Source organism: Cervus elaphus, chromosome 25 (genome assembly GCF_910594005.1).
Source record: "Cervus elaphus chromosome 25, mCerEla1.1, whole genome shotgun sequence".
Taxonomy (NCBI): domain Eukaryota; kingdom Metazoa; phylum Chordata; class Mammalia; order Artiodactyla; family Cervidae; genus Cervus; species Cervus elaphus.
In genome coordinates this window covers 69,253,698-69,280,849 of record NC_057839.1, presented here as the reverse complement: position 1 = coordinate 69,280,849, position 27,152 = coordinate 69,253,698, and the positions used below count along the sequence as shown (strand labels likewise).

Here is a 27,152-nt window from a genome sequence, read left to right as displayed (position 1 = left end):
GGTTGAGATCACAGTCTGTAGCTTCCCGTCCTCTAACATTTGATGACCTCAGAAAGCCTTCCGTGCCACTAGGATGGAGGCTCAGGCGCTCAGAACAGCTGGGCTGGAGTTTTCTTGAAGGAGACACACCGCTTCACTGCAAATATGAATCATAAAGTGAGTCATAATTGGCAGCTGTCATCTGGCACACACACACACGCACAGACTATTAGAAAATGAAATACATTTAAAAATAGACGTGTGTGAGGAAAGGGGTTGGAGGATATTCATTTCGAAGGGGCCCTGCCTGCATAACAGAACTAAGCCTTTGCTTGGCTAACAGGAGCCTCTGCCCTCCCCTCAGCCTTCCGGAGATGATCACAGTATGTGCTCCGAGTGCTACAGAAACCCTTACACACACAAAGAGTTAAAACGCAAACCTTCCTACATGGCTGCTTTATACTGTAATGTCCTTATAACACAGTTCTTATCAGAGGTCTGCACGGCACTTGGCAAACAAGACGTTCTACCTTTTAAACAAATAATTCATTAGGTAATTAAATTCAAGTGAGATTACTCTAATTAAATACACACTGCTGTTGAATCATAATTTCTATGTGGTCTAGTTAAAGATGAACAATCTCTTATTCCCGATCCAAAAAAAAAAAAAAATCTTGGAAAGAATTCCCTGGTGGCTGAGAAGAATAATTTACACTCATTGCACAGAGGTCATTTCAAGAAGAGAAGCGAGCAGGAGCTGGGGGTGGGGGTGGGGGTTCTCCCCTCTGGGGATTCCCAAAGTCCTGGCTGTTGGTCGCGGGTTCTATGAAAGGGCTGCGGAACCCCGCGGGAAGGGGCAATGACCTTTCTCCAGCGCTGGGTCCCACAGCCAGGCATCCGGGGCGCCAGCCTGACGCAGGGTCCCCGGCGCCCACCAGGCCCCACGGCCAGGGCGCGCGGGAGGCCGGCGCTGGCCCAGGGAGCCCAGGATTCCAGCAAAAGGAAAAGTCACTTTGTCCCCCACGCCGAGCTGCACCCAACTCTCCCTCTAATAGCATCAGGAGCCCCGCCATTGAGGCGCTCCGGGGGCTCAGGAGTCCCCTATGGCTTTGATCTGCGCCTCTTGGCTGCCGAGAGCTGACAGTCCGCCCAGCTTTCATTTGTCAGACACGCGCTTCCCCGTGTTCCCGAGCAGGCAGCTACACCTGTACTGCGAGAATTTACATCGCCGTGCTCCGGGATGGCATTGATTTGGGACGGGTGAACTACAAACACAAACTAATTAAAAACTGCATAATGGCGCCCTACAGGAACACGGGAGAAAAACAAATAAATACAAGGGCAGCTGGCGCGGGCGATCACACCTCTGCCCCCAAGCAACCGTCTGGTGGCATCAAATTATAAACCCTGCAAACCCTCACACCGGTGCGGTGGATGGGGTTGGAGGCATAATGGAAATGATCTGGTTAATTAAGGGGAGGTTTATAAAATATTGACATGTGCGCACACGCATGTAATTCGCTTCCTCCGACACTCCAGGCCGGGCCCCTGTGGTCCGTGTCTCTACCCGGGGAAACGGAGGCCGGCTCAGGAGGCTCGCGGCGCCCGGGGCGCACGTCCCCCTCCATCCAGACACGCGCACTACGTTCGTGCGGGGCTTGGCCCCGAGCATCTGGCCGTCCCACGGCCCTTGCTGCAAGGCGATTTTTCTCCCTGGGTTTTTCTGGAATCTCCTCCGCCCGCCCCACTGGGCTTGTCGTGCCGAGGCAGGCGCGCACGTCTCGCAGCGGGAGCTCCGCCGTCCCGCGAGCTCAGGACGTTTGCTGGGTGCTCCTCTAGGCCGTGAGGCACCAGAGCTAACCTTCGGTCGGGCTCCGCGTGGGTCTGGGCTTGGAGTCGCCGGAGCGCGCAGGCGCGGCCCCGAGGGGTCCAGGTCGAGAGGACAGCCGAGTCACCGTGGCCCGACCAACCGGGCTGGCTCCGGGTTGGAGCCCTTGGGCTCCAGGATGAGAGCTGGACGCTCCTGAGAGGGTCTCGGCTGCCCGGGAACTGTGACGCTGAGCGGGGGTGGCTTTCCGGCTGGATCCTGCTGGAGAAAGGTCCTAAGTGTTGACCAGGGTTTCATCCATCAGGGTCCAAGCTTTGGGGCGGGGTGCCGGCCTCCGATCCGAGCTGCAGCCCCGCGAGGCAGCCCTGGTATCTGCAAATCAAATACGGGCCTTTTGGAAAGGCAGGCGGATGAGGCCGAGGCGCCGCCCGCTGCGCCCGAGTCGGTCTAAGTGGCCCCGGCCTTGGCGACAAAGGCATGTCCGTGAGGGCTCGGGGATTGGACTGGGTCCCTGGTAGCTCAGAGGCCTGGATCCGCAAAGGCTGGTGGTTTATTTCCGAGGGAATAAAATTGTAAATGAGGATGCCGTTTGGTTGACTTAATCTCATTCTTATGTAAACAGAGGGTGCGGTGGGCAAGGGTAGGGAAGGGAACTGTAGGAACTTCTATGGGGGTCTGGGGAAAGAAAGAGACCAGGATATGCTTCAGGTGGGTGATAGGAATTCCCTCCTCTTAGAAAACCAGCTCCTACCTCCCCTCACCCCGCCCCCCAATGAAACGGAGCAAAAGAACTTTCCGCCTAGTTGGTTCAAACGCGCATTGTTCCCCCATCACACAGGCCCGCCCCCTCCCGGTAGGCGGCCTGGGAACCTTTCTCCCCCGCCCACCAGAGTCACCTCCCTCCCGAGCCGCACATGTACACGCGGGCCATGCACACGCGTGGGTGCCTCCCGAGGCTCACGTCCTCGCCGTGAGGGGCGCCAAGACTCCGGGCTTTCCAGCCAAAGGGAGCTCTGCGGGGTGATGGAAGCTAACCGCCTCGGGTCCGTGAGGGAGTGGGGGTCCTTACTGAGCACAGGGCTCCCGGACCCAGCCTGCCAGAGCTCCGATTCGACCTCGCAGCGACCCCTAGGCCCGGCTTTGCAGGGCTCCCAGGCTCTGTCTCTGGCTCAGGGCAGACCCGTCGCCGACTGGCTGGGGTAAGGCCTAGTCCCTGGGGCTCCTGTAACAGGCATCCGGCCTGCCTGAGCCACCCCAGGGGAGACAGCGACGGTGGCTGAAGTTCTGCGAAGCGGGGCTCTCCCCGTTCTCGGGCCCAGAGCAGCCGGGCTGGGAGCTGTGGTTTCCGAGGGCGGGACAGCTGGAACCCCACCACCCACACCCCCCAACCCCAGCCTCTGGTGCAGGACCAGGGTCATCCTGTGGATGGCCTGGACGTTGGAAGAGCTGAGCTGCTGAGCTGGGCTGGCCTCTTGGGGAAAGTTCTGGATCCATTAGCACTTGGTCAAGTCAGCCCCAAGGAGGTTTTGGGCAGAGGGCCACTCTCCTGCCTCATGCACCCTGGGCCTTCCTGGGCTCTACTTCACCACTTGATGTTAAAAATAAGTAGAGGGCCAGTGGCAAGACGCTGAGCCAGGAGGTTCTAGATCTTTCTCTGCTCCCCCCTTGATGATTGGACACATTTCTTAATTCTTTGTGTGTGTACATTGCTTCCAAGTTTTCCACGTGCAAGTTTTGGGGCTCCCCTGTACCGAGGAGAAAGAAGGGGAGGAGTGGTTGCCAGACTCCGTTAGGATCCTGTGCCTGGCCCTTGGTGAGGCCTACAGGCACCGTGCCATGGCTCCCTGGGGGCAAGTCCACAGGCCTTCTTAGTACCAGTTCCCCCAGAACCGCCTTATCCCCAGGCACCATTTCTGGTGGGCCCTTCCCCCTCACCCCCCAGGTGCGTTCAGGAACCTAAATCGCTCCAGGACCAGAGAGGTGATGCAGATACAGCCAGAGCGTGGACAGTGGCATTGCTGGGCCCCCTGGGGGTCAGGACAAGGCTGTCCTGGCTTCCTCCATCTTCCCCAGGCTGGGATGGCTGTGGTGTGACGGGCTCACACGGCTGCACGTAGGGCTGAGAAGGTGATTCATCCCGTGGCTCAATCTTGACACTCGGGGTTTCTCTGGGCAAACATTCCATCCGGCTCTTCAGGTCTCACGAGAGGCCTTATCTTACCTGTTTACCCGTCACCCTGAAGCGGGACCCTGAAGTTTGCTAAAGAGGACAGCGGCCAAGGCCCACTGGTTTGTTTTGGGTGTTGGCAAGAGGGGGTTGGGGAATGTGGGCTGGGGGGCTGGGGGACAGGAGGAAGCTGTGGTCAGGGGCTTCCCAGAGCAGGAGCGCCACTTGCCCGCCGTCCTCCCACCCCCAGAAGCTGTCACCGCAGGAAAGCAGTCCTAGCAGTTGCTGTGGGTAAGAGGGGCTGGTTAGTGGGGTGAAGTTGGGGGTGGAGAGAAGGGGAGGGGGTGAGAGCGTGACCCGGAAGAAAATCTGACTCTGAACAGAGAAAAGGAAGGCTGGTTACGCAGCTGGTAATCAGTCATTACTATTACGGGCGTTACCGCGGCTAATTATAGGCGCTGGCTCTGTCCTCAGGTCCCCAGCTGGGGAAACCGAATCTCTCCTGGTGCTTCCAAAATCCCTGGGCCTGGAAGGTTCCTGGCAACTGGAAGAGGGGGTTAGAGGCTGGAGGTGGATGCCTAGGTGTCCAGCGTACAGACGCGCAGCACGCTGGGGACGTGGCCTCAGTTCCGTGGTCTCCAACGGGCCCAAAGCGAGCTGGACACCAGGTCCGTGGATGCCACCCCTGCACGGTTCCGCGTGCCGGAATGCCGCTTCAAGGAGTGCTCGCAGGGCTCTGGCCGCAGCTTAGGAGAGGAAGCCCAGGCGGGTACCCGGGGGGCGCGCAGCCCACCCAGCTTCCAGGGCCAATCCACAAGGGCCGCGCAGGAGCGGCCTGCCCGAGCGTGGTCCAAGGCGCAGGCAGGGAGGCCAGGAGGACCGAGCATTCTGGGCGTCTGCGCCCCAGCCCCACCAGACCCCAGGCACCCCGGATCCGCCCTCCCGAGCGCACGCGGGGCCCTGCCGTGTCGCTCTCGGCTCTGCGGGCGAGCGGGCGGGCGGAGGATAGAAGGGGCGCGGGCGGCGGGAGCCTGACGCCCCGTCCTCAGGCTCGTCGCGGCGCCGCCTCGGGCCGGCGCGCTACGCACAAGCTGACTTCCAGCATCTGCTCGCCTAGTGGACAAACGAGGGGTGTCCAGGCCACGCTGGCCCCTCCTGTCGCCATGGCGGGGGCGGCGTGTGTCTCTCCCGCCGCGGTGGCGCTTTCTCCGCAAAGAAAAGGTAACTTCCCCCCCCTCCCCCAAAGAACAGGCCGTTAGCTTCCTCCAAGCTTCCCAGCCGGTGGCCTTTCTTAAAGTTCACACGGCTGGAAAAGCTCGCGGTGCTCGGCGGCTGCCCGCCTTTCCGAGTGCAGCGAGCCAGCCCCTGCCGGAGGGATACCCAGTTAATCCCTGGGGGGGGGGGGGCAGGGGGACACCCTGCCTGCCTCGGGGTGCCACGCCGCGCCGGTTTAAGGGCACTTCTGCCAAAAGAGGTCCCGGGGGGACGCCCGAGGAGGAGCCCGGAGCTCGGAGGAGAGGGCGCTCCGCGCCGGCTGGCACCGCGCCTTCGCCCGCCCCTTCCCTGCCTCCCCAACGGTGGGAAAGCAGGCGCCGAGGTGGTGTTTTGTGAGCAAGCAAGACGCGCCCGGGCTGCGAAACGGCAGACCCCGGTGTCCGCCAGCTGTAAACCCGCGTCGACAGGTTGTCAGACGGCCGGGCGGGCCGGCCGGGACGCGGCCTGCGGGCCGCACCGGCCGCCCGGGCGCTCGGCGGGCGGAGGTGGCCCGGCCGGCTCGGGGCACCACGTGCTCGGCGGGAGGGGCGGGAGCGGCCGGCGAGGGCGGGTGGCGGGGAGGGGGCGGGCGGGGAGCCGGGGGCGGGGCCAGCGCTCAAGGGGATGCCAATCAAAGCATCAACTTCAAATTGTGTCTGAAAGCCGCGCCGCCGAGCGGAGGGCGGCCGCCGCAGTCGGCGCGCGATCGCGGAGCCGGGCGCAGCCGGGAGCCGGGCGCCAGCGAGCACCGGGCCTAGCAGCAGCCACCGGCCCCCGCCTCCGGGCCGGCCCGAGCGCGCCCGGCCGGCGGCCCGCTGCCCACCGCCTCCCCGCCCCCCGACCCCAGCCTCTCCCCAGCCCCGCGCCTGCCTCCCCCGCCCCTTTGATACTTGCCCGCCGCCGCCGCCGCCGACTCCGCGGACATGTCCTTTCCGCAGCTGGGCTACCCGCAGTACCTGAGCGCCGCGGGGCCCGGCGCCTACGGCGGCGAGCGCCCGGGGGTGCTGGCCGCGGCCGCCGCCGCCGCCGCGGCAGCCGCCTCGTCGGGCCGGCCGGGGGCGGCGGAGTTGGGCGCGGGAGCGGGGGCGGCCGCGGTCACCTCGGTGCTGGGCATGTACGCGGCGGCCGGCCCCTACGCGGGCGCGCCCAACTACAGCGCCTTCCTACCCTACGCCGCCGACCTCAGCCTCTTCACGCAGATGGTGAGTGCGCCCGGCCCGCTCTCACGCGCTGCCCTCCGGCCGCGCGATCCGGGCGCCCGGGCCGAGGGCGCGGGGGCCCCAGTCCGGCGGGGCGGAGGCGGCAGGGAGCGCGGAGAGGCCAGCCCGGTAACGGCCCGGCCCGTGGGCCTTGGGAAGCGGGGAGATGGGAGGCCTGGACCGCGCGGGGGGTCGGTGGGAGTCGGGAGGCCCACCGAGGAGGCCCGGGGCCAGCGGCCCGCGCCGAAGGTCGGGACAAACTCGTGCTCGACGCCCCCGATTCGGTGGCGGCGGCGGGGCAGGCGGGCGAGGTTCAGGCGGGGCGGCTTGGCCCCATTTACCCGGCCGCCCCTTCCCGGGCTGCGGGCCCCGCTGCGCGACCTTTTCAGCTTTTGGGCTGGGCCGGGAGACTCGATTTTCTCCCTCTTGGGCAGAACTCGTGCGGTTGTAACCCGTGCGCCCGAGGGAACCTTTTAAAGCGAAAGAGAGGCGGTCAGAGTAAGGCTAACAATGGAGATCGGCGGGCAGTGGGGTCTCCAAGGCCCGAGTGCACATTTGAAATTAAAAAAAAAAAAGGCGAAATAATTGTTGGCGTCTGAAACGGTGTTTGCTTTGACTTCCGTAAGTTGTCAAAGTTTTCATTTCATTTGCACCGAAAAGAAAAGCAGTTTTCTTCTTGCGTTATGTAATGGAGGATTAAAAAGAGCTGTGTCCCTGGGCTTAAAATAAATGCTGTCCTTTTAGCCTCTTGTCCCAGTGGGTGTCAGATGTGGGGGGTGGGGTGGGGAGTGTGCTGCAGATTGAATGCTCCGCAGGGCCGTTGGTCTAAGGGATCCATTTCTCTAAGGTCTGCCTGCGAAGTCTAGTTTAAACTTCGGACTGCTGGGGACTCCACGCCGAGCGCAGGGGTCGGGGAGGCAGCCCCCTCCTGCGCTGCTGCCCGCGGGGTCAGGCAATTTGCAGGCACCCCCTCCCCCCCGCAGGTCTCCCCACTCCGCGAAGAAGAGACAGAAAATAAACACCCGGCAACTGTACAGGAGCAAGGCGGCCGGCGTGTTTTGCTGGAACTTTTCTTGTAGTTTTGAAAAGAAAGCCTATTTCTCTGAAAGCGACCCCAGCTGCCGTTTAGCTCGGTTGCTCTGGAAAAAGATCAGCTCCCATTTTGTTCTGGCGGCGGGGATGCCGGGGAAGCGATGAGAGATTTACAAGGTATCCTTTCAAAGAGAATTCCCAGCAGAGAGGAGGCCGAAATGTCTTCCTTACAGTTACAACCAAAATAATTAGAAACGTGCAAAGGACGTTTTGCAAAGATTAGGCAGAAAACGAAATCTGGCCAGAGAAACGTTGTCTGTGTGGCTTCGACCACCGAACTAAATAGTCCAAGAAATCTGCTTTTTGCAACTTTCTCAGAGTCGGAGGTCCCCTTCTGCTAACACAACTCGACAGTTTTTACATGGAGGATATATATGTATATATATATTTTTTAACAGAAAATTTGAATACAGTTATGTGCCATTTGGGAAACCCGCCTGTGTTTGTGCATGAGGGTGGGGGCCCTGCAGTGAGGACCCTCTCCCATTGTATTGTGGTTGGAAACAGAGATACTTTTTTTTTTTTTTTAAGGGCAAATTATATCGAAATCCGCCCCCCCTCCACCCCCAAAGGTATGTGTGAGTGTGTGCGTGTGTTTCCTCCTGGACTCCTGTTCCTTCTTGGAAAGAAAGCCTAAATCCAAACTCAAATTCTAGGCCTAGGTTTTCCAAGCCCTTACAGTTGGGGATTTGGAAGTCAAAAGATAAAATTGTGAGTGAATGTCTGTCTGGGCAATTTATGGTAATAATGAGGCCTAATGAGGTTGTTAGAAAGATAAAATGTTATTTACCAAAAAACCTGATGGGATAATTTGACTTGCTGTGTTTTACTACCGATGATAAAAAGAATATTGATTGCAAATAAATCACCGCCTCTAAATGCCTGCAAACAGTTTGTGCTTGCTAGCTCCTGATCAAAGTCAAACTTGAGAGATAAAGTCCCTGAGAAGGGGCCGCGGAAGCGGTTCTGCTTCGCGCAGCCGGCGCTCGAGGCCTTGCGTTAATGTTTTACCGGATAAGCCCTCTTTTTGTATTTTAAGAAAACAAACGGTGTTTTTGTTATTGTTGTCGATCACGGCCAGGATTAAAATTTTAAATTGCCTGTCACCCACTGTAGACCTTTAAGTGCGGGTGAGCCATTCTATGCAGATTTAACTTGGGAGCTAAAAGGAGCGCGCTTTCATTTTAAATTGCTGGCGGATTTGGATTCTCTGAAAACCCGGGACGGTTTATTTTGTTTGACCCCCTCAGGGTCGAAGGGAGGGGGGGCCTGGGCTCTCGGTCCTCAGAGTTTGGAGAAACTGTTTTATCAGCCCAGTTAAAAGGTTGTCCCCTCGAGCGAGTGTGAGATAAACTTGGAAACCCGGGCTTCTGGAGAGGTTATGGGAGGTGGGGGTGGGGGCAGCGAGGGCGGCCTAGGGAAATTCTAGGGTCCCCGGTGCCCGCTGTGGTCCTCAGAGCACATTGCGAGGATTCTGGAACTTTTCTTGAATGCCCCCCCCCCCCCAAAAAAAAAAAATGTCTCGGTGATTGGCGGAAGCGCCGCTTCTGGGGGCGGCTTGTGATCCGACCCCCTCTTCCAACCCGGGTGGTGCATTAGGGTCAGCGTCCTGCTCCGGAGCAGGCTGCGCTGTCTGCCCCCGGCTGGCCCAGTTTCGGGGGCTCACCTCTCTGTCTCTGTCTCTCTCTCTCTCCGCTTTCCCCCTCCTCCCTCGCTGGGTCTGTGGCTGCAGGGTTCACAGTATGAGCTCAAGGACAACCCCGGGGTGCACCCCGCCACCTTCGCGGCCCACACGGCGCCCGCCTACTACCCCTACGGGCAGTTCCAGTATGGAGACCCCGGGCGGCCCAAGAACGCCACGCGGGAGAGCACCAGCACGCTCAAGGCCTGGCTCAACGAGCACCGCAAGAACCCCTACCCCACCAAGGGCGAGAAGATCATGCTGGCCATCATCACCAAGATGACCCTCACGCAGGTCTCCACCTGGTTCGCCAACGCGCGCCGGCGCCTCAAGAAGGAGAACAAGGTGACGTGGGGCGCGCGCAGCAAGGACCAGGAGGACGGCGCTCTCTTCGGAAGCGACACCGAGGGGGACCCGGAGAAGGCCGAGGATGACGAAGAGATCGACCTGGAGAGCATCGACATCGACGAGCACGACGGCGACCAGAGCAACGAGGACGAGGAGGACAAAGCCGAGGCGCCGCGGGCGCCCGACGCGCCCGCGGCCCTCGCGCGGGACCAGGGCTCGCCGCTGGCTTCTGCTGACTCACTCAAGCCCCCAGACTCGCCCCTGGGCCTGGCCAAGGAGCTCCCGGAGCCCGGCAGCACGCGCCTGCTGAGCCCCGGCGCTGCGGCAGCCGGCGGCCTGCAGGGCGCGCCGAACAGCAAGCCCAAGATCTGGTCGCTGGCCGAGACGGCCACCAGCCCCGACGGTGCGCCCAAGGCCTCGCCGCCGCCGCCTTCCGGCCACCCGGGCGGCGCGCACGGGCCCCCGGCGGGCGCGCCGCTGCAGCACCCCGCCTTCCTGCCCAGCCACGGACTCTACACCTGCCACATCGGCAAGTTCTCCAACTGGACCAACGGCGCGTTCCTCGCTCAGGGCTCGCTGCTCAACGTGCGCTCCTTCCTGGGCGTGGGCGCGCCGCACGGCCCGCACCTGTCCGCGCCGCCCCCTCCGCAGCCACCCGTCCCCGTGGCCGCTGGGGTGCTCCACGGCGACAAGGCCTCCGCCCGCAGCAGTCCCTCGCTCCCAGGTATGGCACCCAGGGGCGTCCGCCCCGCCCCAAGCCAGGAATCAGAGAACCGGGGGAGAGCCTGGGGGCGGAGGGCAGCTCTGGCCCAGGGATGGGGTGGCAGAGGGGATCTGTGGCCCGGTGAGGGGGGTAGAGAGGAGCCCCGGAGGGAGGATGGCTTGGAGGGGATCAATGGCCTGGTGGTGGGGGGTAGAGGGGAGCACTGGCGGGGTGGGGGGAACGTATAGGGGAGCACTGATCCCTGGCCCCGGGAGGATGGCGTGGAGGAGATCACTGGCCAGGAGGGGGTTTGGCTGGGGGCGCTGACTGCCCAGGAGGGTGAGACCAGGTGGCCACCGGGCTGGGGTTGAGCCATGATTCCTGCCTGAAGTAGAGGGGCGAGACCGAGGCCCTGGGCTTCCGGAGAGAGCCGTGCTCACCCGCTGGCCTGCCCTGGGGGGTCGGGGGTGTTTCTGGAGGCACCTTCCAGGGGCGGGCGGGGGGGGGGGAGGGGAGGCCCAGCGCTCCTCCGCGGCGCCCCTCCCCCGTCCGGGTCCTAAGCTCGATGTCTCCCGGTTCCTCCCAGAGAGAGACCTCCTCCCCAGACCGGACTCACCCGCGCAGCAGCTGAAGTCGCCCTTCCAGCCGGTGCGCGACAAGTGAGTGCCTGTTGGCCTTTACGGCCGGGCGGGGGGCGAGGGTGTGGGGGCGGGGGCGGGGTCGCGCAGCCCGCGTAGACCGCGCGCGCTGGTCCACGAGCCCTGCGGCGCCCTGGCCCGCTGGCGGAGTCCACCTGGGTTTCTCCCGAGCCGGGAGCCGCGCCGGGCCGCGACCCCGCGCCACCTCCCCGGGCGCTCGGCGGGCAGAGTCCCCCTGCCGGGTCCCAGCTTCCGTCCACTGACAGCGCTGTGTTCTTGTCTCGCTGTTTCCCGCTCCCCGCAGCTCGCTGGCCACGCAGGAAGGGACGCCGCGGATTCTAGCAGCGCTCCCGTCGGCCTGATCCAGGGTCGTCTCTGACTTTCTCCGGGGGGTGGGGAGGGGGGAGATCTTCGGGAGGGAGGGGATGAGGGAGGAATTAAGACAAATATTTGAGACTGGTGCAAAGGACAGATCTGGCCACGAAGTCGAGGACTCTCCCATCCATCGCTTTCTGCGGAAAGGGGCTCGTCCGACCCGAGCTCCGCATCCAGGCAGCCCGGCCTATGTTCGGGGGTGGCTGTCACCGTGCTCCGGGTGACTATCGGTTTGGTATATGTCCCCGCCACGTGCTTGTGTCTTTTTTTCCCCCCTTCCTGTATATAGAGTGATTTCAGATTGTAAATAGCGCGTCAGCAAACTTGTCTAAATCATATATTTTTGTCTAATAAACTAAACGAAATGATGGCCCCTGCTCCTGCTGCTGTGTGTGGCTGGGCGTCGCCGCGGGCGTTCTCAACCCGGGAATCCGAAATCCTGGCGGGGGCTTTTACTGCCCCTGGCTGGGGAAAGGGGCTCCTGGGGAGTTTCCGCCCCCGAAGGCCGTGTTGCTCAGCCTTTCCGCTGTTGTTGAATTTGTGAATGTTGTTACCACGGCAGTTTCCAGTTGGCAGTTCAGTTCCTTGCAACTCTTACAGATTTATCTGGGCATGCCTTTCTCAGGACATAAATGAGTTCGATTTTAGGCAGTTTATAAAACGATTTTTTTAAAGTGGGAAACGATGGGGCGGGGTAATGAAAAGAATTTTCAATCCTGTCCCCAAAGGAGAACTTCCTATTTGAAATCAATTTATAACCAGTTGTCTGAGCGGTGCACTGTGGCGTCGGGGCATTTCGTGGGTAGAATGAGTACATAATGGAGTATGAAATTTTGCTTTCAGTGTATTTTTTAGCTATTTGGCTAAATCACACTTGGATAAATTGGAAGTTTCTTTCTTCTTTTTTTTTTAAACACTGCTGGCAGGCCAGGGATGCAGCTAGGTAGTTCTCTGGGCTTGAGCCAGGGGGGACTGCTATAATGGGGGGGGGCAGTGACAAAGAGGGGAGCGGGCTTTGGTCTCCCAGGGACGTCCCTTTAAACTCAGGCGCCCTGCCCTGGGCACACCCAGGGAGCCGAGGAGCCAATATCGCCCAGATGGCCGCCGAGTTCCGGAGGCAGCCGCAGCCACAGCGATGGTAGGAGACAAAGCGGGTGGAGCTTGGATGCGCGGGTGAGAGCCGGCCGGGCGCCTGGGGGGGGCCGCAGCCGCCAGGACTGGGGCGCTAGGAGCAGGGCGCGCAGCCTGCGCTTCCAGAAGGTGCAGGACACTCGGCGTTGAATTCGTTAGCACTGAGAAAGCAAACGTTTATAAAACCGCCCGCGAGGATGGAGGGAGGCCGCGGGGTTAGCTGGTCCTATGGGGCCGGGTCCGAGGTGCCGGGCTGAACGTTCCTGACCCCCAGCCCAGCCCCCAAATTCGCCCTCCGGGGACCCGCTGTCACCGGGCTGCTTTCCACGGCGAGGACCGCGGCTGCGGGACAGAACAGGCAGGGTGCCACTCCTGTGCGGCGGTGGAGGGGCGCTGGCGCCGCGAACGAACGGGGCGGGGGGGGGGGTGCAGACCCCTGGCCCTCCGGCCCCGGGCCCAGCGCCTGCGTCCTTCTCCAGCGCCCCACCCCCACCCCGCCCCCAGCTGTCTAAAGGAAGAGGCTCCTGCCGCGCCCCTAGGCTGAAGGGAGCGCGAAGCGGCGAGCACACGTGCGGGGGACATGCGGGGGATGGGCGGGGGGGGCCTGGGTGGGGAGTGGGGGGCGGCCGGGGGCCCGGCCTCGGAGCCGAGGGGCCGCCGAGGTGGAGCCGCGTCCGGTCCCAACCGACGTGCTCGAGGCGCCCTCTATGGGTTGCGAGCGGGATGGGGGGCCGATGGAGGTGTCCAGCCTGGGGGTACTTGGCTTTGCGGCTCTGCCGTGGGCGCCAGGCTCGAATGATGGTGGAGGGCTTTCTCTGTGTTCTAAAGTGCCACCTGATTGCTTGAAATTGGAGGAGTGGTGCGGTGCTGGGCTTGCTGGGTAGGCTGCTGGCAGGGGTTTGGAGGGGGGTGGTGGGTTGGTGAGCCAGGAATCCCCTCTGGCCTTTGCCAGTCCGTAGAGGAGCTCTGACCTATCCTCCTTGCTAGGACTTCAGGGGTCAGCGGGGCCCTCTGCTTTCAGTCTAGAGCCTTCGGACAGAGCCTTGGGCCCAAGCCTTGACCTCTGGGAACCAGGGTATCCAATCCTGTGTCTGGGGAGGGGGCGCACCTACGGCCCTTGGAGGAGGCATGCTCTGCCCCTCTGATGAGGATTGGCTCTCCCAGCCCACAGACAACTTGCTCTCCAGCTGGGCAAGGCCTCTGGGAGGCTGCAGGTGGGACTCGGTGGGTGGGCCCTGGAATCCTCTGCTCCTGGCCCAGCTCCACCTTCTCACCCTTAGGCGCCCCCCCCAGGCGCCCCCACCCCCCATCAAAGAGGCTGGTCCATGCCGCGTTTCTGCTTTCAACCCCTATGTCCATTCTTTATTTCTCTCCAATACACTTCGGACCCCTGGGCCACACTGTGCTCACCAGGCGTCAGAACCCCATGGCCCAGAAGTCGTGAAGGGTCTGTGCTCCCCTCCTGGGGACCAAAGCTCCCAGCAAAGAAATCAGATCGCCAGCCTCAGAGTTATTTTTTTTCCTCCGGTGAAGAGCTAGACATGAATTTTTAATCGCGCGTTGAAAGGCATTTTTGTCCTTTGTGTGCTATTTGTTTACATCTCTCCAGCGCCTGCAGCCACCTAAGAGTGTGCACGCTGAGGGTGTGCTGTGCCCACAGGGAGGCCCTGAAATACCTGGGACTGGACCTAGAAACCCCCTTCCTTTTAAAGCCAAAGTGGAAGTGTTTCTGGAACTTTCTGTGTGTGCAGAGGCGCTAGCTCGGCCCTTTCCCCCACCCCTGCTCAGGACAGTTTCACAGGCTGACAGTCGTCTTATCAGGAGAAGACCAAACCTGAACATGTAAGGGTGATGGATATCCGCTGGATGAAGGCTGGCGACTTGGCCTCCCTCCTCCACAGGCGCCGGGGTCCCCATAGAAAGGACCCCCCCCCCCCAAGTCCAAACAGTGCACTTCTGTCTTTCTTGGGTCTTATTTGAGGGAAGAGAAGAAAGAATAAATCTGGTTCCGAGACCTCCTCTCTCTGCTCCAGATCTGCAGAGGTGTTGGGAGATGGTCCCAGGCGTGATTTTTCTAGACCAGCCCCCTCTCCCCATTCCTGGTTTGAAGACTCGGGGAGTAGGGTGCAAGCCATGTCTGAACCACTGACCTGCTGGTCTCTGAGATCGTTCCCCCCACCCTGCCTTCCCTCCCTTCCCCGATCAATTATATTCACCACCAGCACATTTATCTCGCCTGCGATACGGAGAATTCATATTCATATCTTGGTTTTAGTGGCCTGACACTGATTAATGTAATACTCTCTCTGACTCCAAGAGGCCGCCACCCGGTGAATCATGCCCTATAAAGTTTCAGTTGTCCTTGTCGATGGTACTTGGCCAGGACGCTCGGAAGCCGGGGAAGGAGGAGGGAGGGGGAGACAGCGAGGTCAGGGTGGGTGCTGGTCCTCTCCCCGGATGCCAGGGGCCTTGGGAGGCCTGAGCGCCCCTCCTGAGCCGAGCCCTCTTTCTGGTCCTCCTGGCCCTGGGGTTCCCTTCCCTTCCCCGTGCCAGCAGGCCCGAGGTTGCCCGGTGGCCGAGGCAGGGTCAGGCTGGGGCTGCTGGATGTGCTGGTGAAAGCGATGGGGCTACCTGTGCGCCAGGGGGAGCAGGGTTCTGCCCCTGGGGCATCCAAGCTGGAGGTGGGGAAAGGGCGCGAGGGAAGCCAAGGCCAGGGAGCGTTTCTGGGGGGGCAGCTTGGCACAGGGTTGGGGTGCATAGACGCCAGGGGCCTAGAAGGCCTGACTGGCCTCTGGCGCTCTCTGCTCAGGGCCTGGACCGCCGGGGCCCCACTGCAGGGATGCGAGTCAGCCAGGCACTCAGGCCTCCTGGGACCCCCGAGAGCCAGACAGAGGAGGCTCTGGTACCGGCCACGAGCATTCGGCCTGCGCCTGTGGGCTGTGAGGTGCCAGGCCCCGGGGAGCCTCCTGCCCCACCTCTCCACCGCCCCCCTCCCCCCAGGATGCGGCTCCAGGTTTGGGTGGGGGGGCGGTTGTTGAGTCCAGGGTTGGGTGGCCAGGGGGCAGAGGTGGGAGGTAGAGCGGGTTGAAGCCTGGGGTGGTGACTGCACCCCGCCACCTCGAGGGGTCCCCTGAGTGCACATGGAAGGAACCGGGCCCCCTGGAAGGGCCTCCTGGGCGAGGCCGCCCACCCAGGGGCCGGGGGGTGACTGGTCTCTCCATGTGGAAAGCCACTGCTGAGGCTCTGCTGGGGCCAAGAGGCTGCAGGTCTGCCCAGGGCCCTGGCCTAGTCTTAGCTCCCAGGTGCCCGGCCTTAGAAGGTCCTCCCCCGGGGACCCCTGGTCCAGCTCCTGAAGCTGGACGTGTCCCCTCTCCCTCCCAGGACAGATGTCTGAACGCGAGCCCTCCCGGGGGTCAGTGTAGGGGGTCAGAGGGCCTGACCTACCTGGCTGCACAGTGCTTTAGAGGGCCCCCAGAAGTATTTTACTTCCTTTTCAAATAAAAAGCGTTTTTTTTCCGGTGGAGGAAAACATGTCAACAGATAGGATCCTTAGATTCATCTTTAAAATCCAGCAGCCTTCACACTGCTTTATTTATCACTGTGTTCCATAGAGGAGCGGGCCTAGGGTCCCTGTGAGTCACCCTGGGGCAGAGGTCCGGGAGGCCCCGGGAGTGGCCGAATATTCTGGAACTGCCTTCAGTGGGAGGTCAGAGGAAGAGAGGGGCCTGAGCCGGCAGGCAGGGGAGCGGGCGGCTTGCAGCCCAGGAAGGGAGCCCTCCCCGCCCCCACCAGCACCCCCGACCCGCCTCCTCGGGCGGGGCGCAAGGGCAGCCCTTTCTGCGGCTGCTGTTTGCTTTCTGAAGACGCCGCGGGTGTCTCTGATCCCCTAATCCATTTATCCAGCGTCCTGAGCACTGGCTCAGTGCGGCGCACAATGGCGCGGCTGCACCGGGGGGCCGGGTGGGGGGCGGGGCACCCAGACACCCCCTCCCCCCCACGGTCCCCATCGTCCCCCGGGTCCCCTGCGGCGGTGGGGAGAACGCGGAGACGGTTTACGGCTTCTCAACCCAAGGGCTTTTATTCTTAATTCCTTCTACTTGAAGCTGCCCTTGCCGAAGGGATGATGCCGCCGCCGGGGTTCCTCCGCTCGGGGAGGGCTCAGGCCGGCCGGGCTGGGGCGGGCGGGGGCGGCCGCGAAGGGCGGGAGCCCGGCGAGCCGGTCACTTGCAGACTGTCCTCCCTGCCTCTTCCTGTTTGCTTGTTTGTCACGGCTGTGCCCGGGCTTGTTACTGAATTTTAAACGTATGCTTAATTGCTGGGTCCTCCGATCGCTGTGGCAGTGTCTGAAAATATTAAATACATCTGTGAGACGGTGGGCACCAGAAATTAAAAAAGGTGCGGGCTGTGCTGAATGCTAAGAAGATCTCACAATGAAGTGATTAACATTTTTATGAATAAAATTAATCACGCATTAACTCTGCGGCACAGTACGTCTGAAAGCCAAATGTGGCCCCACCAGCCCCCTTTCTTACACCGGAGAACTTCTGAGGCCTCCTGGGCCCAGGGCAAACATCCAGCCATTAGGAATCTCGGAATATTTATGAGAGGATGTGTCAATAACAGCTATCTGAATTTGAGGCAAGGGAAAGAGAAACTCCAAAAATACCACCACCGCCAACCAGCACATATAACAACCAGATTAAAAAAAGCAACCGGCAATTTTTTTCTTTTTTTTTCCTCTCCTTTAGCAAACCCTTGGTCAACACCGGCCTTTTCCATGCTGGGCTATGCCTGTGGGCTTGTGTGGACCTGGGTCCCAGAGTGCAGCAGGAGGTGATGGGGGCAGGCGGACGCGAGTCCTGAGACCGACCCCAGCAGTGATGGGTTCCCCTCCCTAGAGCCCTTGTCCAGGGGGGCAGGGTACCCAGGAACACTGATGGAGCCCAGGGCGGACCTCCGCATTATTAAAATTTCCAGCCTCGCAGATAATCAAGCGCATTGCGCGTGTGCCCGCTCCCCTGTTCCCGTCTCTTGCCGCTGTGGTTTGGGATGATTCCAGCAGCTGCACAAAGGGAAGTGAAAGCATCTGAAGTGTCGCTCTGCAGCCCTGCTGACCCAGCGGCCTTGCCGGTTCGCTGCTGCTCCCAGCTCAGGTGTGGAGCAGAAGGTGGAATGGAAGCCGCGCGTCTCCTCCCCTCTGCACAGCCCTTTTTCACCGCTGTGGCGAATCTCTCCCAGCTCCGTGAACCAATAAAACAACGGCCCCTGTTTGAGTTGATATATTAATATTTACTGAGGATTTGCCAGGTCGGGGCTAAGTGTCAGCAGATCGCTGGGGCCGTCCTGCGGGAATAATTAAACAAGTCTCACCGCACTTCATCCTCCTAACATCTTTATTAATCTTTTTCGTTTCCCCCTTCCCCCTCCTGAAAGAGTACGTTGAAATATTGCTTTTGCAACCTTGGAGAAAGATTCAGACTAAGTAATGGGGGAAAAGGCTGTGTGGGTGATGTGTTTACCTGGGCGGGTCTCCGGACCCTCGCCGGACAGGTGTTTGAGGTCCTGGTGGGTGACTTATGGCCCAGCCGTGGTGGTTTTCACCTGCCTGGTCTGATACATTTACCCTGAACAGTCCGCTAGAAATAATCCTACTGTTTCTGAGATGCGGGCCACACCCCAGCCATGCCTCATGATGGTCCACCCGGCAGAGCAAGGGGCCGCCAGCGGCTGCTTCTGGGTGTCTGCCTTCTTCAGAGTGATTATAGGTTACACTTAGAACAAGTTGGACAATTGTCTTTAATAAGCTTCATAATTAGTGTCGGGACGCCTCATTACAAGCCATCGCCTGTAGCAGTCCTGGGCCAAACAGTCCTTCTGCAATCTGATTTATTTTTTATCAGGCAGCAGGGGCTGTCTGGAGTTTTTGTTTGTATAATGGGGGCCTGCACCAGGCCCCCAGTGTAAAAATAGCACCAGGAAATTAATTGCTTCTGTGTGGATTCACTGCAGATGTGTCCTGTTGATCAGGATGGTATATTTTTTTGACTTTGCTATCCCGGGGTGAGTAGTGAAAAAAAAAAAAAAAAGAAACAAAATATGAAAACCAGCAATGCAAACATATTAGCATCAACATAGATTCAGTGTGGTATAAGTGAAAACACAGGGTTTCAGGGGAGGATGTTCAGGGAGAGGTCAAGTTTCTGGAAAGATTTTATTTTTCTTTTTTTCCTTTCCTGTTCTCTTTTACAGTTACTTATTGATTTATTTGTTTATAAATGGATATATGTATGCCTTCTAAGCAGAACCACCTCTGGGCAGACGCGTGGCTGGGATGTCTTATAATAGCAGAAGCCCTAACGGAGTGGCTGGTTCCCCGCTCTGGGCCTGAAAGCAGGGCCCTGGTTGAGGACCGCGGTCTGATGCTCTCACAGCCCAGAGTGGGCTGTGTGTCCAGGCTCAGCCCAAAGGGGCCTCCGGCAGCTCTGGGTGGATCGGCCGCGTGGGTACTCCATCTTCTCATGTGTGTGCACTTCACGTGTGACCAAGCCGTGGGCACAGACCTTTCTCGTATGTCCCCAGTGCTGCTCCCCAAGCTCAGATGTAAATTAATCCTCTTCCATCACACGGATTGATCCCTACATTCTGATGAGGTTGCAAATGACTCCCCCCACTTAGAACATTTAAAGGAGATTTTAAGACCACTTCGTGGCCAGGTAGGACTTGTCCCTGGTATCTTCTGTCCTTGGCACCGGACGTCGTTGCCGGCAATCCTACATGGATCTCCACATGAGGGTGGATGTGTGGTCCCCATGCTTCGTTGCTCAGTCGTATCCGACTCTGTGACTCCATAGACGGTAGCACGCCAGGCTCCTTTGTGGGATTCTCCAGGCAAGAATGCTGGAGTGGACTGCTGTGCCCTCCTCCAGGGGATCTTCCTGACCCAGGGTTAAACCTGCATCTCCTAAGTCTCCTGCATTGGCAGGCGGGTTCTTTACCACAAGCACTGCCTGGGAAGCCCGTGTAGTCCCCAGGTCCTCTGACTTTTCTAGAAGAGTTTGATGAGCTTCATCCCCCTCTTCCTCCTTTTTGAGGCTGCGTGATGTCCAGTTTTCATGCTCAGCTTTGTGTCGGCATGGAGTCTGTCAAATTGACCACAGCCGACTTGACTTATTTATGGAAAAAAAAAAAAAAAAACAAGAGCAGAGGTGAAGGCAGATCGCATGATGTCTCGATAAAGGTTATAAAATGCTGAGGATTGGGAGGGAAGATAAATAGGTTTCCTCCACGGAAGAACGGATTGCTGTGACTCTGGGCTCCTGTGGATGCCTCAGGCGTTTCTGCAGAGGCGTCACCTCTAGAACGTACTCAGCTGGGTTAGCAGGGTCCTGTCCCTGGGAGAATCCTAGAAGTCCCTCTTGGGGTCCACATCTCTCTGAGTGCTGAGGTCTCACTGACAGCTAACGCGTACGGGCGGCAGGTGGGTGGGGGCTCCCCAACGGAGAGGCACTCCGGGGACCCTTTGCTGGTTGTGCATGAGGCCACGGGGGTGGGGCCTGGGGGGGCGTCACTTCCCAGCGTCCAGATGAAGCCAGTGGGTGAACTCAGGGATCAGAGGCAGAGAGTGGGACCCGTGAGTGCCCAGGGTGGGGTGTGTGTGAGAGAGAGACAGACAGACAGGTTGAGAGAGGCTAACTCAGAGATGAAAACCCAGACCCACGTGTTTCCCCCTGGTTACCACCCCCTCCATCCTCTGTCCTGATACCTCCCACCCCCCTCCCCTTAGGAAACAGTGTTCAGATGCATGTTTCCCAGCAGCTCCCACCCCAGTTCCTGTTTCAGCAGGGGGTGGGGGTGGCGGGGGAGCTGGTCTTCTGCATTTTAAGTCTGGGTCATTCTGAAAGCCAGGTGGAGCCCACAGCTGGAGAAGCATCGCGTGGATCCCAAGCTGCACTGAATCCCTTCCCGTTAAAGAATCAGCTGGAGCATCGCCCCTCCTGCCTCAGTGACCCTGAGCTGGAAGGGTCTAAGCTCTGCAGGGGCACACAGACCCGTTTTCGGTGGGCAGAGTCGTCTGCATTTTCCGAGGGCCGGGCGGGGGCATCGCACGGTGCGAGCTTTGCCTCTGGGCTGGCCCCGGGGTCCCACACACCTCGCTGCAGCTGTAGCGAGCTGCCCGGGGACAGCAGGCCTTCCCTGACATCCTGCTGAGCCCATGGCCAGCAGGGCCATGCATCAACTCCTGGGAGTAAAAAAGGAAGTGGTGAAATGTTGCCCATTCCCGGCGGGTCCCACGTTAGTCACGCCAGCAGCCTCTCCAGACGCGTCCTTCCAGGATCTCCCCCCACTTCCGAGGGTCGCGGCTTCTCCATGCCCGACGTCGACCCGTACCTGTGCATGGCGTTTTCTCTTTTCACCCGTCATGCGGTCGAGAATCAAAAAGCAGACGACCGTTGCTCCAGTTGTAGCCGAATGGATACGGGGTGAGGCCGTGTCCTCTGGTGAGCAGCCAGGCTGTGGGCGCCTGATGGAAAGCTGGTGTCCCAGTCCCTCCGGCTCCAGGAGGGACGAAGCACTGTGGGTGGTGTCATCCGGGGAAAGCTGGGTGCTGCCCACAGCTGGCGTCCACCCTCGGGGCGGGGAGCCAACTACAGCACCCGCTTCAGGGCAAGAGTCTTGAGTCCCAGCACCCACTTGCCCGCATGCTTTCCCTCCCTTCTTGGCGTGGCTGTGGCATGTCCAGCCCTTCAGCCGTGTCCAGTTCTTTGCGACCATTTAGACTGCAGCCCACCAGGCTCCTCTGTCCGTGGGATTTCCCAAGCAAGAATACTGGAGTGGGTTGCCTTTTCCTTCTCTGGGGGATCTTCCCGACCCAGGTTTTGAGCCTGCATCTCTTATGTCTCTTGCATTGTTTTCCCTCCCTTCTTACCCACACCTAAATATAAGGATAGGAAAGAATTTCTCAGCCAAAAAATTTGAAACCAGCCTCATCTTTAAGGACTGAAGTTGTTTTCTCCTGGGAAATACTTCTTCCCATTTCTAAGAAAGAAAAATAACAAAGACCCCCAAACCTTCCCAGACATAGAATATCTGTTAAAAAGCAAACAACATTTTGATAAGCTAAGTATAAACGGATCAGAAACATGTGGCTTTGGTTTTCCCTAAAAGGCTTACTTTGAACCCCAAATATTTTTAGAAATATTTTTAGAAAGTTTGAGGTGTCCAAATGCTGTGCATTTGGGAACACCCAGCCATCATTTTAAGGGGATGGACTCAATACACATGTTTCTGATCTATTTGCAATGATCAGAGTCAACTGCTCATTTTGGAGAGCTTTTGATGTGCAGGCATCCCTCTGGGCTTTAAAAACCCTCCTGCAGCGTCTCTTCCCTCTGACAGCAACTCCGTCTTCGCAGAGTTGCACAACTCCTGCTCATCACACCGCAGGTACCGCCACACGTCTTCCACGTCTCGGGGAGGATCTGGCCCGTAACGATGCCTTTCCCGTGTTAGGAACATGTGGTCTCGGAAGGAGGAGTGAGGAGACCTCCGGGCAGGTCGCTGTCACGGCCGACCTGTTAGGGGTGACCGTCCCCTGCGGCTGAGCTATAGAAGATGCTCTCTGGACGTCCACTGATGAAAGGAACCTTGCTGATGTCACCTTCATTTTGGTGAGCCAGGAGCCAGTGAGCTGCGGCCCCATGAGATGGTAAACGTGATTCGCGTTTCAGGTGGTTAACGCCCACCTCCCCACCACACAGCCTCGAGGCGGGGCTCCAGGGTGCCCTCCGGTCTCTGCGTGTGAGCCACATGCACACGCGTGCGCAGAGTGAGGGGACGTGGCGGATTTCAGATGAGAGCTCACGGACACAAACACTGTCGTCTTGGCCTCAGTTAGGATGATCATTAATTCCTGATGCTTGGAGTTCCCTGGCTCAGTGGTTAAGAATCTGCCTGCAATGCAGGAGACACAGATTTGATCCCTGAGTTGGGACGATCCCCTGGAGAAGGGAAAGGCTACCCACTCCAGTATTCTGGCCTGGAGAATCCCATGGACAGAGGAGCGTGGCAGCCTATGGTCGACAGGGTCTCAAGAGTCAGACACGACTGAGGGACTAAACGAACGATTCCTGACATTTAGGGAATGACTGCTGACTGCGGGCAGTGTTTGTAATTTACATGTGATGATTATTTTCTTAATTTTAGGGGTGGGGGCCTGGGGTCAGGAATCGCCCCAGCAGCCCAGGGTTCCCGTGATGCTGGGCTGCCGGGACAGGACAGGACAGGAGAGGCTTCCAGGCTCCTTCTGTGCGCCCTGCGTCCCCGGCCCTGCTGTCTCTGAGGTTTTCGGCCGTCAGAGCCCCACATTTGGGAATCCTCGCATGATGGGTGCTGCCACGTGGCAGAACTTCCCCGTTCCATCAGAGACCTCTGTCACCCCCAGATCCTTTGCTCACCCCTGGGGATGGAGCCCGTCCGTCCCGGAGCTGATGCATTTTAGAATCTGGTTGTCATTTTTCTGTCATCGGGAGGCGAGGCTATTTTTCTTAGTGTCTTTTTATGCCCAAATACGACAAGCTGGCATGTCATTTCCCACACTCTGTCTGTGGGAAGAGGACCTGGTTTTCCATGGATGCAGACATTCGTGTTCTGTGTAAACCAGGGTGCCTGCGGTTCTGAATTCTCGGGGTACAGCCCATCCTGCCGGTTATCCCAGCTGCCTGCCCCACACACGAAGATCCTGTGCTCCTCCCCCTCCTCCCCCACCTCCCCCTCCTGCCTTCTCCCTCCTCCCCCTCCTCCCCCTCCTGCCTTCTCCCTCCTCCCCCACCTCCCCCTCCTCCCTTTTCCCTCCCTCCTCCCTCTCCCTCCCCCTCCTCCCTCTCCCTCCCCCTCCTCCCCCACCTCCCAGTCCTGCCTTCTCCCTCCTCCCCCTCCCTCCTCCCCCTCCTCCCTCTCCCTCCCTCCTCCCTCTCCCTCCCTCCTCCCTCTCCCTCCTCCCTCCTCCCTCTCCTCCTCCATGTTCCCCTCTCCCTGTCTCTTTGTCTGCCCCCTCCCAAACTTCCCAGGTGTCTTAACACCAAGAAGAGAGTCCCTGAAAGGCCGTGGCCTGGTTTGGGGTGTGGTGGGAGCAGAGGGGTGCAGAAAGCCAGGAGGTGCATGCCTGCGTTCCTGGGAGGGGCAGGCGACGGTGAGCCCACCCCGGAGAGGCTCACCCACCCGGTCATGACGGTGACGCACAGTCTGGGAGGTGAGGGCTGCAGCCGCCTTTCTAGACGGGACGTGAATGTGAGGTGTTCACAGTTCCGTTACTGAACTGTGCGTGCCGTGTGTGTGCACTTGTGCCTCTGTGTGCACGCGTGTGTGGAGGGCTGGCGTGGGGAGGTGAACCCTGGCAGAGAGGGGTTGCCTCTCCCTTGACCCGGATTATCTGGGGTGGAGCTCTGTCTGCCTGGAGAGCGCTTCACAGCCCCAGCTGGGTTTGTTTCACGTTCGTAAGACTCGTAGGCTCCCTCGGGCACAAAGATCCTTCATTTGCAGGTAGAAAAGTTAGCCCCGCCAGGTTGAAGAGAACTTTCTAAGGACCCACAAGTCCGCCTGTGGATGGAGAAAAGGAAGACGTTCCCAGCGAGGGGACCGTGGTGGCCAGCAGGTGTTGAGGGACAAGAAGCGGGGGCCCCGCAGGGACAGAGGAGGGGCGCGCTGACCGGGGCGCAGGCGCCTCCCCACCGCAGGGCCCGGCCCGCTCACCCCGGCTTCCAGGTCTCCCCAAACGGACGGCCTCCTCCTCTGCCCTGAAACAAGGAGACCCTCAGGGAGAATTTACCAGGACCTGTTGGAATTTCCCACTAGGAGCGTTGACCCTGTTTCCGGCTGGATCCTGGACTTCTGATCTAAGCTTGTCCCGAGTGCCCCGTTCCCTGCGAGACAGCCTGTGCCGGCCTCCGGGGACCTCCTTTTCCCTTTGGACCGAGGCTCATCTCCGCGGAGGGCCCTTCCCATGGAGCGCCCCTCCCTGTAAGAGGGGCATCCTGACCGTGAGGCGCCCCAGTACGTGGAGTAGCCCCTCATGCCCAGGGGCTTAAGGGCGTCCCAGAGCTACCCACGACTTCAGCCACTTCGCTAAAAATCAGACACTCGGTTCTGGTGAAGGGGCTCGGGGTCACGCAGGGATCGGAATGTTCCAGCGGCCAGTTCCAAGGTACTGGAAGGAGAGCGGGAGGCAGGGCTCCCTGGGGAGACTGAGCTCGGGGAGGGGTGTGTGCAGTCAGCTGGTTAGCGAGCCCCTTCCCGCGGACGTTGCCTCACCCGCGGGGTTTCTCTCGCGAAGGGTCCACGGCCACGCCCGCCCCGTGCGCCCCCATCGCGTCTGCCTCCCTAGTACTTGGCTTTCTGGGCCGGATGGGAGGGGGCAGGAGCAGGCGGGGGTGTCCCTGCATTTTAAACACCATCACGGGACTCTGGGGACATGTTGGCTGGTCTCCTTCCGGGAGGGCCCAGTCCCCGCCGTGCCATTTTCAGCAGACGCGGCACATTCTATGGTAACTTTCCAAGTGCCTGCGGTGGTAGGCCCTCTTTCTGCTGGTGGCGAGAACGCATTAAATGCAATTTGCTACTTGCCTTTAGCGCCTTAGTCCATCAAGAGGGCATTAATTGGTGGCGTGAGGGCTGTGTCCCCCGCCCCCAGGGCCTGGGAGGGGGGTCTTCGGGGAATTTTTGGAGATACAGCATTCCCGTGGCTTTCGGATTGCTCCCTCTGTGTAACCGATGAGATGCTTTAAGAACAAGAACAACTGGGGACTCTGTTCCTCCAAGTGTGGTTTCCAGCCCTTCTGGTTCATGCCTTCGGTGAAAACAATTAACTTTTGTATATTTCAGGATACAGGCAGGACCTTGTGGAAATCTTATTTAATTATGTGCTATATTAATGTTATATTGATTATGTTATTGCCTGTAAATCCAGTTGCTTAATAAAGCTGCAGTCATTTTGCAATAAAGTTGTGTTTGCAGTCAATTAACGGGTGTCTGGGGGCAGACAGCTATGTGCAGGGGGGCGTTGGCGGGAAGAAAAGTCGTCCCAGGGCTGAAAACCAGAGGAGCCAGCAGAGAACATCAGTTATTTATGCACACGGAGGAATGTAGGTAACTATGTGTACATAGTTGGGCGAAGTCCAGAGGAAAGGCATATACCCCGTGCGCTTATTTTTAGCACAGGGGTCTGGGGACTTATGAACGGCTGTCTGTATGGGCAGACTCCCAGGGCCTTGGGGCAGCGTCTGTACGTGAGGCAGGGTAACGCTTGGTTTGAAGAATCCAAGTGGCCGATAGCCGCAGATATTGGGACCATGTGAAGGCAGGGGAAGAAAGCATAGTTTTGTTGCTCATCACGCTGACTTCCACGTCGGAGAAGCACATCCCCAAGTTCTCAGGAAATGCCACGGCCCCTCTGAAGATCACATCTGCCATGAATACCATTCGGCATGTGGTCCGGCTTTTATCTCTCCAGCAGAAATTGCATGTCATGATTTTCACATCTGATGCTAAACTCGGGTCCCTACAGAATAAGGAGCAGCTATTTCTTTCTCGTCTTTAGGGATGTGTCCAAGATGGGTGTCTTCAAAACAGAATAGGAACTGAATATTGAAGCTTTATGAATTTTTAAAAAAATTATACACCATGGCAAATGAAAGATGAGCCACTCCTCAATTCAGATAGAGATTAATTGATCCTTCCTATCAGTGAACTTTCTCTGTCAATCAAAGAGTGAGGCTTAGGTAATCTTATTTGGGGCAGGCCGATGGTACTATTGTGACGATGTGTCTTTGACCCTAAGGGTAGCATCTGTGTGTGTTTAGTCGCTAAGTTGTGTCTGACTCTGCAACCCCGTGGACTGCAGCCCGCCAGGCCCCTCTGTCCATGGGATTTCCCAGGTAAGAACACTGGAGTGAGCTACCATTTCCTTTTCCAGGGGCTCTTCTGGACCCATGGGGTGGAATCCAAGTCTCACACATTGCAGGTACCATCTGAGCCAGCTTGGAAGCCCAAGGGTGACATTGAAGAGGGTATAATCTTGTGATATTTCAGTGAAGGGCATGTCAGGATCAGCTTCCTGTCTCAGGAGGATCCCCAAGGACCCAAGTTTGGGGGTGACTAAAGCTCCCTGACTCCAGCCTCAGCTCTTGTCAGTGGCAAACAGCTTTCAACTGTAAGGCAGAATGTAGTGTTTCCTCTAAACTTCAGTGGGTCCTTCCGATGAATTTTTTCTGTGGTCCCATCTGTGCTCTGGGATCTGGTTTACCTGCCATTCTTCACTCTGCGAGCTTGGCCCACACCAGTCCTCAACTGCAGCAGATAACCATCCCCAGGGGTTCCGCAGGGGCGTCCGGGTTAGACGGTTTGCCGCTGTCCGTGTTCCAGGAGGCAGTTCACTGCCAAATTTCCAAACGTCCTTAGTAGAGCATGACCTCTCCACGTCAAACCAAACTCGCATCTCCTAGGCGGCTGTTCTTTCGGCTCAGAGTACTCCAGGGTGAGGAGGGAGTCCGCGGTTCTGGGAAAGGTGCTGAGGTGCAGAGCAGGGCTCCCTGCTGTATCGTCCTTTGAGAGAAAGAGGCTGACCTTCCCCAGAGGAGCGTGATGGCTGAGTGCTCCGTGATGCGCAGGTGTTAGAGCTGAGAAAGGAGCAGAGACCGTCCCACCGAATCTAACAACCCCGAGTCTTCTGCTCAGGGGCTTCCCCTCCGTGATGGACCCATGCAC

General features: G+C 59.0%; 1 protein-coding gene across 2 annotated transcripts; it reads left to right on the top strand.

Moving 5' to 3' along the window:
• The first annotated feature begins 5,816 nt into the window (after positions 1-5,816).
• IRX1 (iroquois homeobox 1) lies at positions 5,817-25,894 on the top strand. Of its 2 annotated transcripts, none has more exons than XM_043887774.1 (4): positions 5,817-6,430; positions 9,252-10,272; positions 10,838-10,910; positions 24,246-25,894. In XM_043887774.1, exons 1-4 carry the CDS (start codon positions 6,152-6,154, stop codon positions 24,283-24,285), a joined length of 1,413 nt encoding a protein of 470 aa, XP_043743709.1. In that variant the 5' UTR covers positions 5,817-6,151; the 3' UTR covers positions 24,286-25,894. The 2 variants fall into 2 exon arrangements, with proteins under 2 accessions (XP_043743709.1, XP_043743708.1); XM_043887773.1 differs by lacking the exon at positions 24,246-25,894 and adding an exon at positions 11,194-11,634.
• Positions 25,895-27,152: the final 1,258 nt, after the last annotated feature.